Source organism: Rattus rattus, chromosome 14 (assembly GCF_011064425.1).
Source record: "Rattus rattus isolate New Zealand chromosome 14, Rrattus_CSIRO_v1, whole genome shotgun sequence".
In the NCBI taxonomy this organism is placed as follows: Eukaryota; Metazoa; Chordata; class Mammalia; order Rodentia; family Muridae; genus Rattus; species Rattus rattus.
Genome location: NC_046167.1, coordinates 80,394,810 through 80,413,478, shown reverse-complemented (window position 1 = coordinate 80,413,478; position 18,669 = coordinate 80,394,810). Strand labels below are relative to the sequence as shown.

The 18,669-nt window shown below is 46.6% G+C and overlaps 1 protein-coding gene across 2 annotated transcripts in view; it reads right to left on the bottom strand.

Annotated features, from left to right (window-relative positions):
• Spock1 (SPARC (osteonectin), cwcv and kazal like domains proteoglycan 1) overlaps positions 1-18,669 on the bottom strand; it is a 473,240-nt gene that overhangs the window by 267,744 nt on the left and 186,827 nt on the right. Inside the window, exon 3 of one of the 2 annotated variants that reach the window (XM_032884269.1) lies at positions 4,207-4,215. The exons of the other annotated variant lie outside the window; for it this stretch is intronic. Within the exon in view, the coding sequence (XP_032740160.1) occupies positions 4,207-4,215 (9 nt within the window). The remainder of the gene's footprint in view (positions 1-4,206; positions 4,216-18,669) is intronic. 2 annotated transcript variants of the gene reach the window in all.

Here is an 18,669-nt window from a genome sequence, read left to right as displayed (position 1 = left end):
CCGACGAATTTCCTCTAGGAGACATTTTGATGAGGCAGCACCAGCAGGCGCAAAGAGCCAGAGATGAAAGAATGCCATTTACAGACTTCGCTTGGGAGTCTGCTCATCCTCACATCCCACCTACCTAACCACTGTGGTCCTCCAGAGACTTAAGGCCAGCTCTCTACACTCCAAAATTGCCAGGCCACCAATATCAGGGCTGGTTTCTTCTCTAGGGACCAAGATCCAGTTTGTACAAGTCAGGTGGTTCATTGTCTGTCTAAATGAAAACACAGGTCTGGCTGTTGACCTCCTACAGGGCACTTGGCCCCACCCTCCAATGTTACACTATGCAATGGTGTATCCCTGTTACTAGGACCTCAATGGCGAGACTTAGACTCTAAGAGCCCTCACCTCTGACCATTTTTCTAGCTGGAGAAAGTTGATGCCTGTTCAAGATCACATGAGGATGAAGGCTTCTGAATAAATGAGAGCTTGGCAGGTGAGCCTGTCTGAATCGGCCTCCTGACTAGAAATGCAGTCATCTCATGATGGAGTTCTTTAAAAAGACTTGCAAGGATCAAGAAATAGCCACTTTTAAGACATAAGCCTACCTCAAAAAGTAAACATCTAAATAACAGTCATGTATGAGACTCAATAAAAGCCATGAACGTGTTGTCCAGACAGAGCAACATGAAGGAGTGATGCTCTCATCTATCCTACAGGGTCTAAGGCCACCAGGCTTCTCCTAGACAGGAAGCCATAGGCTTGCTTGGCAATTCAGCCATTCTTAGGAAGGAAGGGTAATTCTATTCTACTGTTTTAGCCCTTAAGTGACACCTCCCCAACTCTGGTCAGTTAAGACTCTCCAAGAATTGTCTTAACAGAGGCTCAAGCATAAGTATATCGACTGATGACTGGATTGTTACGTGTTTCAGGGCAGCAAACACCTGAGGAGTCTGTCTGATGGCCCGTCAGGACGTGATCAGTTGTTGTACATCTGAGATGGAGTGAAGGGTAGAACTATTGCACCGTGCTATAGTGTCAACAGGGACAAAAGTCCATTTCTCCATCCATTCATTCATTAGCTAAATATCCCCAGGAACACAGCCCTGGTGCTATAAAATGAATAAACTGAGTTTTCACTTGTATTTGAGGGACTTTTCTGATTGTCACCTATGAAAAGAAAATCTGAATGTGCATGCACATATGCACACATACATAGATACAAACACGCATACACATAGACACAGTAGACACTCACATATACACATATGTACACATACACACATACACATAGGTACACATAGATACACACGAGTATATACATACAGTACACACTCATCTATACACATACACACATATACATACATATGCACAGATACACACATACAAACACATATACAGACAGGTACACATACACACATGAGTACATATACACAGTACACACTCATACACACATATGTATACATACACACATATACACACATGTATGCAAACATGCACACATATATATACACACAGGTACACATACACACACAAGTATATATGCACAATACACATTCATATACACACATACACACATATACACACATATAACCACATATGCACAAACACACATGAGTATATACACACAGTATACTCATACACACATATACACACATATAACCACATATGCACAAACACACATGAGTATATACACACAGTATACTCATACACACATATACACACATATAACCACATATGCACAAACACACATGAGTATATACACACAGTATACTCATACACACATATACACACGTATAACCACATATGCACACATACATACATACTGGTACACTTAGATACTCACATGAGTATATACACACAGAAGTACACATATACGCATACACACAAATGTATATAGAGTTATCTATAAATGCATGCACACATGTATTTTTATATCACATGGTACATATTATAAGCACAAGTCATATTAGTGTGTATGATAATGCACATCAATACAGTCAGTTCTCCATACCCATAGGCACCATGTCTATAGATCCAACCTAGCATCAAAGTCTTTAAATAACATGCATTTGTACTGAACACAATCAACTTTCTTACACTTATTCCCCAGACCGTGTGGTCTAATAATTATTTAAATAGCATTTACACTATATTAATTACTATGTGTGTTCCAGGGGTGATGTAAAGTGTAGGAGAGGACCTGAGCAGGTTCTATGCAAACACTAAGGAATTTTCTTCAGAGATATAAATGTTCCAGATTTTGGTTTCTTGAGGTCCTGAAGCCAGTCATGCACAGGAATTACCAAGGGCATTGCACTCTACTCTGAGTCTTCTAGAGAAACTTTGAAGTCTGCCTAACATGAAATGAGGCCAGAACATATGCACTGTCTGTGTGACCAAGTCCCCTCACTGTGGATGGGTCTGTCCAATAGCATGATTGAACATGGCTGCTTTTCCCTTGCACCACTGCCCAAAATGGCTGACACAGTTTAGCCTGAATATCCCTAGGGAGGCTCCTATTTCTGCTACAAGGGCTGTGAAAGCCAACATGAGGACAACCTAGGGGCAGAGCCAAGCGAACGCCAAGTTGGACTGGAGCGCTGTGACTGCTGAATGTGAAGATGAGGGGGTGATTTATTGCGTACAACAGCTTCAGATGCCACAGATCAAAGCCACCGAGTGAGCATGAAACAGATCATTTCTCCCTCATACATATTTTAGCTAAACTGTTTGAACCCTGCAGATCCATCTGATGATTACCTAAGACAATACAAATTACCAGCCTGGGGAATAAATGAGAGCTTCATTTGCCTGACCAGGGGTGAATAAGAAAGCCGTGAGCAGAGAAGCAAGCTACAGAGAGGGGAAAAAATATCCCATGGGGTCTTCTGTGGGGCCAGTGTCAGTCAGCAGAGAGAAGTCCGTCTCTCAGCTGCAAGGAAGAAGCATTTCTGGGTAGCAGCTTCCCAGATGGAGGCTGACTCTGCTAAGCAGGAATCTATGAAAAGACCCTTAGAGGCCTGGAGCCAAACTTTCCGAAGGCGACTGATTCAACACAAACGAGCTCGCCTCACCTGCATTCCGTTTGACCAGCTCCAGAAGAGTGGAAAGGGTGGCTTATTGGGTTGGAGGTTTCCCTAAAATGGCTCACAGAAGTTCCAGGCCAGGCTTCCATAAGGGCATCTCCTATGGACTAGGATACCTTTCTGTGATTTTTTTTAAAACTTTTGTACAGTGGAAATGCTTGCTGATTGACTATGTGGTACAAAGTGGCTCACCTGCTGGAAAAGGGACATAGCCTCCCACGGGGCAACCTCACCCCTGAGCTGCATCACTTCGTATCTCTAAACCAGCAACAAGCTACTTACTGATGCAGCCTCTACCAAGCCTACCTCACCTGTCACCCGTCACCTAGGAACAGCTCCAAGGCAAGTCTGAAAGAAATGGTCAGCCGACCACCCAGTCCAGACTGAACAGTGAATGGGACCATTGTAAACATCACTCATCAGGACTTCAGTTGACCAGGGATGGGAGCTGTGTGCTGTAGTGCATTTCAAGGTGTATGTACGACCCCCCCAAGCCCCTCACACAAACATAACCACACACACCTGAGCCTAGGCGACTTCTGAACAGGGCCGGTCTTAACCTGCGTATTCCTTGATGTATCACTCGACAGCCCATGGTAAACTCTTGCTGAATTGTTTCAACTATAAGAGAGTTGCTCTAGCTTGAAGAGCGTTGCAGCCCCTGAGAAATTCCCCTTACTATTACTGGCGTGTGTGAGCACAGGTGGGGGGATGTTTGTATACACGCTCTAAATCGCTTTCACCCTGAATAGAGCTATTCTTTGATAAATTGGTCTGACATTTGGTGTAAAGTCCTGCAGGCTTGAGACAGAATGATTTAGAAAATAACAATGCGGGTTTCTCAGCTCTTTCAATAAATAACCCACCAGTAGAATACAGATAATAACCGACGATCATACTTGCGGAGTAACTAATGAGAGAGATAAGGCAGTCAATGGGCTGCTTATATACATTTGATAAATCACATCCCTCGCATATACCCACGAGAAACAAACGTGTATACTCCTGGTTGGCTGAATTTAGAGCAAATATTTACCATAGAGATTAAAGATCTGAGATACAATTTACACTTTCTCTGGCAACTGTTTTGATTGATACTATGTCTACATACGTTTGAAAAAGCAAAACCTACCTCAACTTCCTGAGTACGAAGGCATAGTGAATGGGAAAAAGATAAAAGAATCATATCAAACAACAGGAAGGAATGTTCACATATTTTTTTATAAATGCATCAGAATTTCAAAACATTATAAAGGTCATAGCCAGTTACTTTAAGCCACCTACCGTCACTCTTTGGTAAGGTCTGTCACCCACAGAGCCCATGGGAAGGGACTTAGGTAAGACGGTAATGACTGGGGGGAGGGGTGTGTCTCAGTTATCTGTGCATACTGCTGGAGGGCCAGCAAGCCTCTGGGGAAACCCAGACATTCAGACACTACTCCCATATACGGAAATGTCAAGTGACTCAATGCCCGCGGCATCAGCCCCAGTCAATACAAATCCCAAGACAACATCCAAGACCAAGAGTAACAGACCTTCTTCTGTACTTCTGCAAAAACATTATTTTCCCAGAAGCTCCAAAACATAACGGGAAGGGACCTCAAACATAGGGCAGCCGTGGGTCTATGGTCTTGGGAAATATACGAGATGAACAGGACTGGTCTTCCTCCCCCACCCTGCCCTGCAGCCCTGACAATTAGAGTTGTAACTGCCTCAGTATACTAGGCAGTGAGGTGTTCTTCACCCCAACAGAAAAGGGGAATCTGTGGTTCCTTCCCGGAACTGCGCTCTACAGTCGTTCTTGCATTCTCCTGCTAACCGTAAGGCTGCAAGGATCTTTCATTTGCACTCAGATCGAACCAAGACCCAAACCACCCAACCCCTTGTTCTCATTAGCAAAGCTGCCAGATTGTCTGAGCTAACCCAAGGCAGTCTTGTCAATATCCACAGAGGAGAGGAAATCAGTACCATGGACCAGAAGACAGCAGGAATAAGGACAGGCTTTCGAGTGGGCGTGGGTTTGAATTCCTGCTCCAGCACTTACTAGTTCAGTGACCCTCCTTCTCGAGAAGAGAGCCTGAGTAGCAGAAGGAGACAATACTGTGACACTGGACTGCTCTCTGCTTTAAAATATGTGGACACTAAGGTTAAGTCGGTCCCTGGATCTACATGGAAACAAAGTTTCAGCCAAGAGTAACTGTATCCTAACAAAGAGACGGAGCTTTAATGGGCAAGATTTCTATGTGATCAGTGATTTGCACAAAGAAAACAGATGAAGGGTCCCTGAAAGTGTCCATGCTGCTGGAGATAAATTATGGCCCCCATCTTTCTTATGGTGCCCCAACTCGGACTGTCAGGCCTCTGTGAACATGCTTCCATTTAAGAATAAGACACCACACACTGTGGAGATGGCTTGGCACCTAGCACCTGTTGCTTTGCAGAGGACTCAGGTTCGATCCCCAGCTCCTAGTCTGTAACTCCAGTTCCAGAAGAATCCAGAGCCCTCTTCTGGCCCCTGCTAGTGTACATGCACATGATAGCCACAAATTCATACATGACAATGTTCACACATATGAAAGAAAAGTAATTTTTTAAAAAGAGAGGAAGAAAAAGGAGCTAGCTAGAAGCCATCACATCATTCTTTCTCCCCGCTAGTCCCCTCTGGGTTACATTAATTTCAGGAGAATCTCTGTCCTTCGCTGAGCCACAGGACTCTCTAAGCACTGGTTCCTATCCCCCACTGGAGAGGCTGAGTAGGGGGAACTGAAGTATGGTGCCATCATGGTGACATTCCCCGTGTGATTTTTAAAGAGCATCCTAGGGGATTCTAATTTTTAGTCCTCTATGGGATAAAGAAAGTAAGCCATACACTCACTCAATGACAGGTGACCAAGGGACAGTCAGACCCACTATAGACAGAGCACTAGAGGTCCTCTGCTCCAGCTCCTAGGGCCTCCCACCCTCAGCACAGCCCCTGAGGTACTCTCAGCTAGGTATATAGAACCTCGGACCACTCATCTCTGCAGGCGAGAACCCAGGCTGCAGCTGAGGGGCTTCCATGGTAGAGTGTTTGCCCATCATGCACAAGGCCACACATGGGTTAAATCCCCAATGCCGAGAGGGAACTGTTCTCTGGCGTCACTTCCTTTGCTCAGTGCTAGCAACCAAGTCCTCCTTACTTTCTTGCACAGTTCCCTCTCCTGCATCAACTCTACATCAACAGAGCCACTTCCTGAGAGCAATGGCAAGACAGAACTTGGAGGGATGGGTCAAGGTGTGCATAGTGAGATGCCTCGAGCATCCTTACCTCACAGCAAGTAACCCCAAATCATCCCAAGGACCACACAGACTTTACGACCTGTGGTATGTGGAAATCTGGTGCGTGTTCAATGAGATATGTCCTCTATATGTTTGAACATTTGATCTCTACTTAGTAGTGTCAGAAAGTACAGCCTTGAAGGAAGAAATATGTCACTAGGGCAGCGAGGGAAGGAGAGCTTTGAGGGCTTATAGCCCGGCCCCTCTTCCTGCCTCCTATTTCATCTATCTGTTTGTCTGTCTGTCTGTCTGTCTGTTTGCTTGCCTGTCTATCTACCTACTTATCTGTCTGTCTATCCATCTGTCCATCTGCCTGCCTACCCATCTATCAATCTATCTATCATCCATCTATCTATCTATCTATCACCTATCTATCTATCTTTTATCTTTATCTTATCTGTGTATTTATCTATTTTCTATATATTGTCTTTATGTCATATCTCTATCTTTATCATCTATGTATCTTTCTATATCTATCTATTACCTATCATCTGTCTATTTCTATCATCTATCATCTGTATATTATCTAGCATCTGTCTAGCTTTATCTATATAGTATATCTTTCTGTCATGTGTCTTTCTATATTTAGCATCTATATCTTACTATACCTGTCTGTTATCGATCATCTATCTATAACTATCATTTATCTACTATTATTTATCACCTACATTATCTACCACCTAGCTATCATCTGCCTATCTAACATCTATTATCTATGTATCTATCATCAATTATCTATGTATCTATGTATGTATCTATCATCTATCTATCAATAATCTATTATCTATCATCTATCAATCATCAATCTATCATCTATTATTTATCTATCATTGTATCTATCTATCATCTATCATCTATTATCATGTATCTATCATCAATTATCTATCTATGTATCTGTCTATGTATGTATGTATGTATCTATCTATCTATCTATCTATCTATCTATCTATCAATCATCTGTCTATCATCTACCTACCATCTCTACCTTCCTCTCATCTCCATCATCTCTCCTTGTGTGTGGATGAAATGCTGTCATCCAGCTCCCTGCTCCCCACCTTGATGGATTCTCTCCTGGAACCATAAGCCAAAACAAACAGATCTTTTCTTCCTTGAACTCTTTTGGTCATGGCTGTCTTTATCACGGCAGCAGAGAAGTCTAATGAGAGGCCTCAGAGTCAAGACTTGGGCCAAAATGAAGTGATGACGTGTACATCAGAAAGTTTAACTGAAAACTTAAGTGGTAGTGATGATGCTTGCGATGGCCACCATGTTTGAGAGGTCACAGCGCTCGCTGACCTGGCCAGATGCTGTTCCATTTGACCCTTACAATAACCATCAGAGACAGGTAAACAGCCCTACTTCATTGGTGAAGACACTGCAGATTGGAAGGAGGGCACCACTATCTAGGTCACATAGCTGGCATAAGGACAGCCTCTGGGACCAAGAAGAAGCACTTCAAAAGACAGCAAGAACAAGGCACACCAAAATGTCCTGCACCTGTGAGCCCTGTATTGTCACTTGGCACCTATCTGCCGTCAGCCCCATTCAAAATGGTGTCAAAATGCTAACCAAGAGCTGTGACACGTTGGCACAAGTCTGGAAGCCTAACGCCACAGATTCCCTGAACTGTCCACCTGCTCCCAGCTTATTCCATTACTGCTCCCTCTGGCCTTGGTTAGCCCTGCTGCTTCCACAGGCAGGCTAAGCGGGGTAGCAATCCCTTCATTGTATCCCCAAACTGTCTTACTCCCTATAGCTACTCTGCCAGTGACGCTGTGTCTGGAGGCCTGGTCTTTGGAGCACTGACTTAGCACAGTCAACAAAGCCCCAAACAGAACCATTGAGGTCCTTTGTCTACTCCAAGCTGTGCCAAAGCCAGGATTTGTGAGTTCTCCCGTGAAACGGTAACATGTGCAGTGACATCATCTCCGCCATGAGGTGGCCAGAGGAAACAAGCCTGCCAGAACTGGCCTCATGTTCCCGAGCCAAATTTTACCTCCACAACTACCAACAGGTTTCCATGAAGGAGAGCTTATGTACCCCAGCACTAAAGCAGGGCTCACCCCATGAGGGGGAGAGCCCACTGAGGCTGATCAACTATTTTCAGAATCCACACAGTCGCCAATGAAACCTGGGTCACAGAAACCTGTCACCAAAGGTTCCAGTGCAAGACCTGCAGGAGTGCAGCACAGCCTTTCACGCCCGGAACTTCCAGAGAAAACCAAGCTGACAGACAGGACTTAGGGATACAATCAGGGACCCCACACCCAGACTCCACAGCTGAGAGTGTCCTTTCTGGCCCCCTACAGAAAATGGAAGTACTTCTGTCATGTGGACAAGACAGAGCCCAGAGAGCCCTAAGAGAACTATTACCACAGCAAAAAACATGTGCATGATTTCCCCGACATGAGTGGGTCTCCAGTATCTGCATACCAGCCTAGTTCATCAGCATCTAGCAACCCTATTTGGAGTGCTATGGTTGGCCGTACTAGAGTTAACTAGCAGACGCTGAGGAACCCCAAGAGAGTGGCCCACGCTGCTCCAATCTTCTAACCATGCCCAGCTCTCTGTGTGCTGGGAAGTCTAGGGAGTCCTATGAGAGCCCAGGGAGCAGTGGAAAATTCATTCTAAATGCACAGTATTACTGTATGTGTGCCCTGATTTCGGCCAGAAGACAGATGTGAGGAATAGCTTAGTCCATAGCTTTGAGAAGCCTATGGCCCACCAAGAGGAGAGAGGACCAGAAATGAAAGAACAGATCACCTAGCAAATGCAGACGTTAAAGAGCTGCAGGAAATAGGAGAGGAGGAAGAAGCTACTGATCTCTCTTTCTTTCTCTCTCTGTCTCTCTCTCTGTCTGTCTGTCTCTCTCTCTTTCTCTCTCTCTGTCTCTCTCTCTCTCTGTCTGTCTGTCTCTCTGTCTGTCTGTCTGTCTGTCTCTCTTTCTCTCTGTCTCTCTGTCTCTCTCTCTGTCCCTGGCTCTCTGTCTCTCTGTCTCTCTCTGTCTCTCTCTTTCGCTCTCTCTCTCTTGCTCACTCTTGCTCTTGCTCTCTGGCTGGCTCTCTCTGTCTCTCTGTCTCTCTGTCTCTCTGTCTCTCTGTCTCTGTCTGTCTCTGTCTGTCTGTCTGTCTCTCTCTCTCTCACACACACACACACACACACACACACACACACACACACACGCACGGGAAGCAGAGTAGTTTCCACTGAGGAAGACACTCAGCTCGATCTTGGAGATTCCAGAAGCAGATTATGCAGGGGCAGAGGTGGCTTCGCACATTGCATGCAGCCAGCCCAAGTCTATGTTCACAGTCTTAGCTGTGGGTGCCTGCAGCTCAGGAGAATCAGAAAAAAAAAAGCCTCAGAATCTGGAGACAGCAACAGCAGAAGGCTCTGGCCAGTTCTGCTTGGTGTCCCCTGCACCTGCAGCCTTCTCCTGCCCAGGAGCCAGAAAGCTCTGCAGCCACTATAGCTACAGGTGACGAGCAATACGCAGGGTGAACGCTGACACCAGCTGCTTTAGATCCAGGGCAGAGCACAGGCTCAGTGCCTACACGGACCCATCCCTGCCACCCAGGGGCGAGAGCAAGAGCAGACTGCAGCCACTCTGGTCCGACAGCAAGAATCCCCAGGCCACCTGTGAAGAACATGTGTGAGTCATTATGAAATATGATTGGAGCTGACTAGCGGGCCAGCGCCAGCCAGCCTCACCTCCAGCCATGAAACAACAAAGCATCTTCCCCTCCAAAGGGCAGCACCCCAAGAGTAAGCGCCCACATTATTACCATGCTGTGGAAACCAAGGCGCTGAAGGCATCACTTCCAAGTCCCAAACAAGGACAACAGTTAATGTGCTCTTGTCCTCAGACTTTGGAAGATCCCACTGTGTGTGAAGAGGCCTGGGCTAAAGAAAGGGTACAGCCTGGGTTTTATAACGTCCACCTTTTAAATTCAACCCCCCGCCCGGGTTAGGATGGTCAAGCGGGGCCATTTATGTGCTAACAAAGGCACACCGGTAAGGACATGGATCTCTAGTGGAAGGGCATCCAGCCAGCAAATGCCACCAGAATCATTTTATGCTTTTTTTTTTATTTGTTACTCAAAAAAACCAACAGTCGAGTCTCTGCTGTCTCAGAGTCTAAATATGTCAAATCAAAAACCAAATACACCCAGAAGTTCAGCGCGAATGGAGTCATGGCATTTTCTTTTCACAGACTGCCAAGGGCTGGTGCGTACTAGGAGGGTTTAAGCAGGACCCGAGCAATATACGGCTGTTGCTTGGATCTCCACTTTTGCGTTCATATATTTTAAGGCGCTAGCATGAACGCAAAAAGTGATTATATCTGAGATCCTTCAAGTTCCTCTCTTATTAAGTAACTCAGGAGCCTTAAAGACACAGTGCAGCTGGTTTGTCTACGTGATGGCCAGGACCATGAAGACGTCTTGAGACAAACTCTCGGGAGCAAATTGTTCAGCATCCTGCCCTCTCTGGCAAGGAGAACAAGTGCCAAGGACATAACCCTAACTACATCACCTCCTCCTTAAACACAGGACTCAGAGCTCTCCGGATGCAAAAGGCCAGGGCAGCGAGGGCCTCTAGTAACCCGGAGGCCAAGACAACGGGGCTCTACTAGCTCATGCCAGAGCCTGTGGACCACTGCTGGTCTCGTTCATCAAGTTCCCAGTCCCGTGTTCTTGGTTCTCAAGCATCCCGGAGATAGACGTGTCCCCAGGCCGTGGTGAGAGGAAAGGGAATGAACTCGACGCCTGGAGAAAACACAGAAGGGCGTCAGCGGCTCTCAGCATTTGGGAGAACTGAGCTCCTCTCCGGTTCCTGCACTTGAGGATCCCTCTTTAATTTTTACAAAATGAATGTGGATGCTATCTGCTCGTTTAATTAATTTAAAGCCTTCGGAACGAGCAGAACAGAAGCAGCAGATCCCTCAGATCGCACTCAAGGGAACCTCCAGACTCAGGAAAAGGATGCTACTTCTGCCCAAATCCACACCTCATTCAAAGGTGCGTCCGAGACCCCTGTACACTCCGGACCGAGTCTGTTACAAATGCATACACACACTCAGGCCTTGGAAGCATGAGTGGGGAGGCCCCTGGACCAAGCCAAAGATAAACCCAGAGACATCCCAAGACAACCCAAGGCACAGCTGGGCCTTCCTCGTACGCGTGCTTCTCCGGGGCAGAAGATCCCATCCAATCACCGATCCTTCTCTCCAAGCATTTCTGCTGCCTCACTAAGAAATGGAAGATATGGAAAACATCAGGGCTGCCCTTCTCCCAGCACACATCCTGTGACCCCTTCCAAAAACACAAGGGGGAAAGGCTCAGCGCTTACACCAGCCATCGTACATTTACTTATGAGACAGTGACAGATCTGCAACAAACCCTGGCTGGGGGCATCCGGGGCCTGATAGCTCATCCACTTTAGCAGCAGGACAGGCCAATGGCAGCTAGCACCAGAGGCACCTTGTCAGGGACGCCTGCTGGGATTGCTCGGCAGCAACACATGGTTTATTTCCGCCCAGCAAAGCCTCCAAAGGCCATACCCTGCTCCCCTCCAAAACTCAGCTCTCAGCTCAGCTTGGAGCTGAAATCAATGGATCTGCTTCCCGGTCAGAAACCTGAAATACATAAGTACCAATGGCAGGTTTTTTGTTGTTTGTTTTAAATCGGCAACTTCTATCATTTCTGCTGCCACAATGTGACTTTACCAGCTTCCTCATCTGGTTAATGAGGGCTATGGTGCCAACACCTTCAGGGTGCCAGGAAGCACCACCAGATATGGCTATTATCAGGTACTCGGCATGTAGGATGCATATATATATATATATATGTGTGTGTGTGTGTGTGTGTGTGTGTATGTATGTATATATATGAATCCATATATATGCACCATATTTGTGAACCATATATATGCATGGTATATAATGTATATGCACCATATATATGCACCAAACATATATATGCACCATAATATATATGCACCATATATGCACTATATATGTATATGTATATATGTACACACACACATGCACACATATGATGGCTATGTTTTAACTGATCCCTGTTTATCCTCTGCTCCAAGCTGATAATGGAGCTTTAAAAACATACTGCTGGCTTCCTCTGGATGGATGCTTTCACGATGCTCCCAAGGAGATTTTTGAGAAATCGAATCTGGGCTGGCTGCTTCAGAAAGGCAGCACGTAAGCTCTGTGAGAGAGTAAATAAGGTGCCGCTTAGGTAACCACATTACTCAGCTTAGCGGGCATGATCCGAGCTGGGCGTGTGTGCCCGCGATGGATTTCGGATTAACTGTTGGCTGCCACTCCACTCCATCCAACCATCTTCAGGCATTCTGGCTGGGAACATATACATTCGCTGAGCTCCTGGTGGTCCTGAGCTCCTGCTACCAATGGGACCACATTCAGGGGGAAGAGGGCAATGCCTTTATGATATGGGAAGAGCTTGCTTGGGGCAGAGCTGCCAGGCTCTACATCATATAGGGCTCCTAGTACAGCATGCGCTGCTGTTTTCTCTTGCCCCTGCATGGGAGGGGCGGGGCATCCGTTTGGATGCCAAGGAATTGTCAGATCTGACTTGGCAGTGTGGACCACTAGACCAATCACCAACGGAATGAAGTAAGCATTGCCACACTCAAACCTGGCTCCTTCTAAGAAGGAGCCCTGACCCCTGGATCTCTTTACGAGAGTCTCTTGTGCACTTGTGTGTCTTTATGCTTCGATAGGCGTGGACCTTCTGGAAGTTTCCAGAACATGCCTACAGTCCGCAGATGTGGGTGTATTTAGAGAAAAGCCTAGAAAACCCCAAGGAAGGACTTAAGGGCTAAGGTCTTGGTATCCAGCTCAGGTCCCCGGAGTCTCCCCAGGTTCTAGGCTGGGAACTTCTGATGGGTCAAGCGGCCAGCAGTGACTCTGAACAGCTACTGGTAGAACCCAGGCTGGTTACAGAGCAAGCAAGAGTGGGGAAGGAAAGAGAAAAGCATCAATGAATCTGGGAAGCTGAGCCTCTAGAACTAAGACTGGGAAGCCTAGAGAGTGTGAGAGGAAGAACTGTCTGAGAAAGTATGGGGGAGGAGAGGAAGGTAACAGGATACGGGCAGTGGGGCGGGGCTGGCTCTGCACGGGGATGACATCCAGAGAAAGCCAGCAAAAGGGAAGGGCCTTGGAGCTGGAGACCTTGTACGGGAAGAAAACATTCGTGCAGTTAGCAATTCTGAGGCTGTTTGCTGAGGAATGCATCCGGGGACCCACATCCTCTGGGTTCCACATGTAGGTAGCACAGCAGCCAATTAGGATAATGAACACCTGTGTCTTCTCGTTGGGGAAGGGAAGGAATATTAAAAGATGCAGCCAAGTGTGTGACGGGTTGGGAGGGAGCCATGGACTGAGAGCAGGATACCCATGCCAGTCCCGAGGTCACACAAGGTCTCTGTGTGCCCCCTGGGGTAGAGCTGGCACTGAGAGAAAGGGGCACAGAGGCGTGTCCCTGATTAGACAGTCAGGAGGTGCCATAGCATGTGAAGGGTGACTGGTCCGGCAGTCTGCAGCCTCGGCTCATGAATGTGCCCCACTCAGCAGCTTCCCTACCTCTGCCCCCGGCAACGCACAAGCAGGCCACTGGCAACGTGAATGAACACGTGCTAGAAGTGCCCCGGGATGCTTCATCAATATCAGGTGCAAACGTAACTTTGTTACGGTTTGCCTTCTGGCCGTCACTACATTCTCATGGAAAGGTTATGCCTGGATGGCACAACTGGTGAATATATTAAGTGAGAGAGGAGCACGCCCAGGGCACAGCTGGGCAGACCTTCTGGGCTCATCGAAGCTGACGTTCTTCTCCTTAACCCGCTAACATCTCTACCTGGAAACATAAATCTTCCAGTCCCGTAACAACAGCGGCAATTCATTACCAAGCCGTTTTGGGTTATATTTCTCCAAGAAAATAAATAGCCAGTTTAAAGACCTTCAGAAAAAAGGTTCCACCGGTACTCTATTTAAACGTGATTATTTATTACGGACACCAAGAGCCACTCACACCTGCAGGAGTGGGGGGCACGGGACAAACTGAAGCAGCCTCTGGAGGTTTCATACTGATACGTAGAAAATGGCAGGAGGCCCAGGCCTTCCACTCAGGACTGAGGTCCGTATTAGGCTCGCACAGGTCTTGGTGGCTTACCTTGGTGTCAGATTCCCTTGCCCCAGATGTCCAGGCAAGTAAGATCCCTGGACAAAGTTATATGTCAGGTACCAGTACTCCATGCCTAGCTGATCTTCATAGAAAACATGCTGTGCCCTTGCAAGATGGGGCTGTTAATTTTTTTTTCTGTAAGGGCCAGGGAGCAATTATTTTAAGTTCGGGAGTTATATACCAACTATCTTGTGTTCTTCTTCTAACAGTTCTACCCCACCCCCACAGTGTGTCTTAATAACATGAAAACCATCTAACCCATAGGTCTCAGCTGGATTTGAGCTTTCTAAACCTGGCAACTCTTTGCCCGACTAAAAGCACATTTAGATTATGAAATTAAGGAGTCGCTTTAAAAGTCTGTATATTGCCTCAGTCATAGACTTTATGCTTTGGTCCTTAGGGCCAGAATGAGGCTAGACAGATTGCTCACTGTCTAAGAGGCTATTAGGAAAATAGTGAGGGCCAGATTACCACCAGCTGTCACACAGTCACCAAGCATAAGGAACAAGGTTTCACCCACCTGGATATCCCCCCTCCTGTGGTGGTGTGAATATGCTTGATCCAAGGAATGGCACTATTAGGAGGTGTGGCCTTATTGGAGTAGGTGTGGCCATATTGGAAAAAGTGTATCACTGTAGGGGTGGGCTTTGAGAACCTCCCATTAGATATCTGGAAGATAGTTTTCTCATGCCTCCTTTCAGATCAGGATGTAGAACTCTCGGCTCCTTCTCCAACACTGTCTGCTTAGATATTGCCATGCTTCCTGCCATGATGAGAATGGACTGAACCTGTAAGCCAGCCCCAATTAAATGTTGTCCCTTATAAGAGTTGCCTTGGTCGTGGTGTCTCTTCTCAGCAATGGAACTGTAGTTAAGACAGAAGTTGGTACCAGGGATGGGGGTATTGCTGTGATAGGCCTGACCATGTTTTTGTTGGGAAGGATGTGGATTTTGAATTTGGAAGGCCATGGAATGCTTTAAGTTGGACTTGATAGGCCATCCTAGAAAGAATATGGGTAACATGGGTGCTGAGGGTGATTTGAATTCTGGAGATCATTCTTATGAAGTTTTGGTAAAGAATGTTGCTGCCTTTTGCCTTTGTCCAAAGAGTCTGCCTGAGGCTATGGTAAAAAGATTTATGTTAATTGCATTAACAAAGGAAGTCTCAGAAAAGCCCAGAATAGACTTTGACCTCTTGTTTCCTCTCATGAAGAACATTTTGATCAAGTATAGCAAGGCTCAAAAGGAAAAGTATAAAATATATAGAATGGAGGGGCACCAAGAAGTAGAATGGAGCTGAATCCTATGTTCAAGAAAACGAACAGATTAAGGGAGTGGTGAGCTCGGGGAAAGATCCCACCCAGCTAAGTTTACTGTTTGTGTTTTCAACTGAACAAAGACTAGTTATGTTAAATGCCATTGCTTGGCTATTGTTTTCATTTGGACTTTTAATATGGAATGATCTATAATCCAGAAGTGGAGGGCACACCTGTGATCCAGATCTTGAGGCTAGAAAACATAGGCTTTTGATCTGGATCTTGAGGAACAGTGGCCACAGAAAGCATAGGTCCAGGCATGGTGGTACACACTTTTAATCCCTGGAGACAGAGGAAAGCAGAACTCTGAGTTCAAGGCCAGCCTGGTACAGAGCAAGTTCCAAGTACAGAAAATCTTAGGTCCAGGTATGATGAACTACACCTTTAATCCCAGCATTCAGGAGAAACAACCATGCAGACCTCTTATTCAAAGTGAATCTATAGAGCAAGTTTCACTGCCTACAGCCAAGCTTAGGCAGTGAGGGAGTTGGAAAAGAGAAAGCTAGTGATAATGTAATAGAACAAGGGAGCCATGTTCTAGCCCCAGAAAGCAGAACTCAGCAGCGTCAGCCATGTGGCTCTGGCTTTAAGGTCAAGAGTAGTAGGGGTTACTGGGACAATTGATACTGGTTATCTGGAGCTAAGAAATTAGTAGTGGTTAAGAAAAGACCAGCATCAGTGTGGTTAAGTCTTCTGAGAAGTGTTTTCTGAGAGCACAAAGAAGCTGTGTTCCAGAGGTGGCCAAGGCTGTACCTCATGGTGGTAACCAGACTTGGTAATGTGTAAGAGTCATGGCTTTGAAGGCATGAAGGGGTCATAGAAAGCAGCTGAGGGTTGGCACTGTGAGAAGCCAGGAAAAGCCACTGGTGAAGGTGCAGCCTCAGATGCAGTTGGCAGCCCAGGAAGGGGTCATGTAAAGAAGTGGAGGTTTGGCACCATGAAGGGAGCCAATGAGAGGATATGGGTGAGGCCTAGTTGTAGTAGAAGACTCAAGCATATTGGAGATCCCAGCATCCTGAAATGCTCACCAAGAACAGCAGCAACAGTGGAGTGGAGTCAACTAGAGCCTAGAGTACTGCAGAGGGCAGAGCTGGGGAAGTGACCTAAACCCTTCAGAGGAGCCCAGAAGATCATGTGTGGATCCCAGACACTGGAACAAGAAGCTGTAATGCTGATGTTGCCTTGGAGACCCCAAGACATTGGAGATGCCAGAGCCATGGGATACCTGCTGAGGAGAGCTGCTAACAGGGAGTGGAACCAGCCCATGAGAGAGAAGTGTGTTACAGTCGACTAAGATGAAAGGAAATGGGTGTCAGACATGGAGATGAAGAGTTTGAAATTTGCCCAGCTGGTCTTCTGTCTGGCTTTGGTCTAGTATTTCCTCACTGTGACATTTTGGAACACTAATATATACCCTGCAACAATGATACATTGGAAGTATGTAATCTTCATTTTGATTCTATGAGGGATTACAGTTAGGAGATTACATGAATCTCAGAAGAGACTGAACTGAGGACTTTTAACATCATTGAGACTGTCATAGACAATAGGGACTTTTGAAGTTGAACTAAGTGTATTTTACATTATGCTGTGGCTAGGTATCCTCCCACCCCCGTTCCCATGTTTGAACAAGCCTATGGGGGCCAGGGAGTGGAATGTGGTGGTTTGAATATCCTTGGCCCAGGGAGTGTCACTATTAGGAGGTGTGGCCTTGTTGGAAAAAGTGTATCGATGTGGGGTGGGCTTGGAGACCCTCATCCTAGCTGCCTGGAAGTCAGTCTTCTCCTGTTTGCTCTCAGTTCAAGATGCAGAACTCTCAGCTCCTCCAGCCCCGTGCCTGCCTAGATGGCACCATACTTCCCACCATGATGATAATGGACTGAACCTCTGAACCTTGTAAGCCAATTCCAATTCAAAGTTGTCCCTTATAAGAGATGCTATGGCCATGGTGTCTCTTCACAGCAATGGAAAAGTCTAACACACCTCCTTTTGTTTCTCACTAAGGCTCCATTGTAGCTGTAGCAGTAGACCTTCCAGGGAGGCAGGAGAGGGAGCAGCCTCACCAGAAGCCTGGTTCAGTGATGAGGGCCAGGACAGAGTCAAGATGTGTATGATGACAGAGTACTCAGGAGGCAGGATGGGGGAAACCAGAGACTAGCATCCAGCTTCGGTCTACACGGAGAGGAATTTTGCCTTGGGCATACAGACTGCTGGCTGCCTCACACGGGGTGTGTACAAACTGACATCATTAAGCCAAGGTGAGAAGGGAAGGACATCGTAAAGCAAGAGTTCCACACGTTCCACTCAGAGCAGCTGACACTTAAGTGACGCCTGGTGTCCGTGAGTACGCAGTCATTATAGGCAGCCAAGATGCAAGAAATGCCCCACTGGTATCTATTCTATGGGTGCTGTCCTTGAACCAGGAAGGACCCTCAGTGGGGCAGAGTTTTAGGTTTCCTGTGGGCTTCTCTACACTCTGAGCTCTCCCAAACATGAATAGTTTCTGCCCCCAAGGCTGCCAGTCAGGGTCCTGTCTCTTAACTGACTGTATATCCCTAGATCTCTCTGTGGATCAGACATTCCATTCTTAACCTATTAGAGTGAAACAGAGGCAACTGTCATCGTGGGCCAGAGTCCCGTGACAGTGCCAAGAAGAGGCCTTAACCTTCGCGAAGGCTGTCCCTCTCCCATTTTCCCCTCCAGAGAACATGACCTCCACAGACCTCAGCATCAGTAAAGA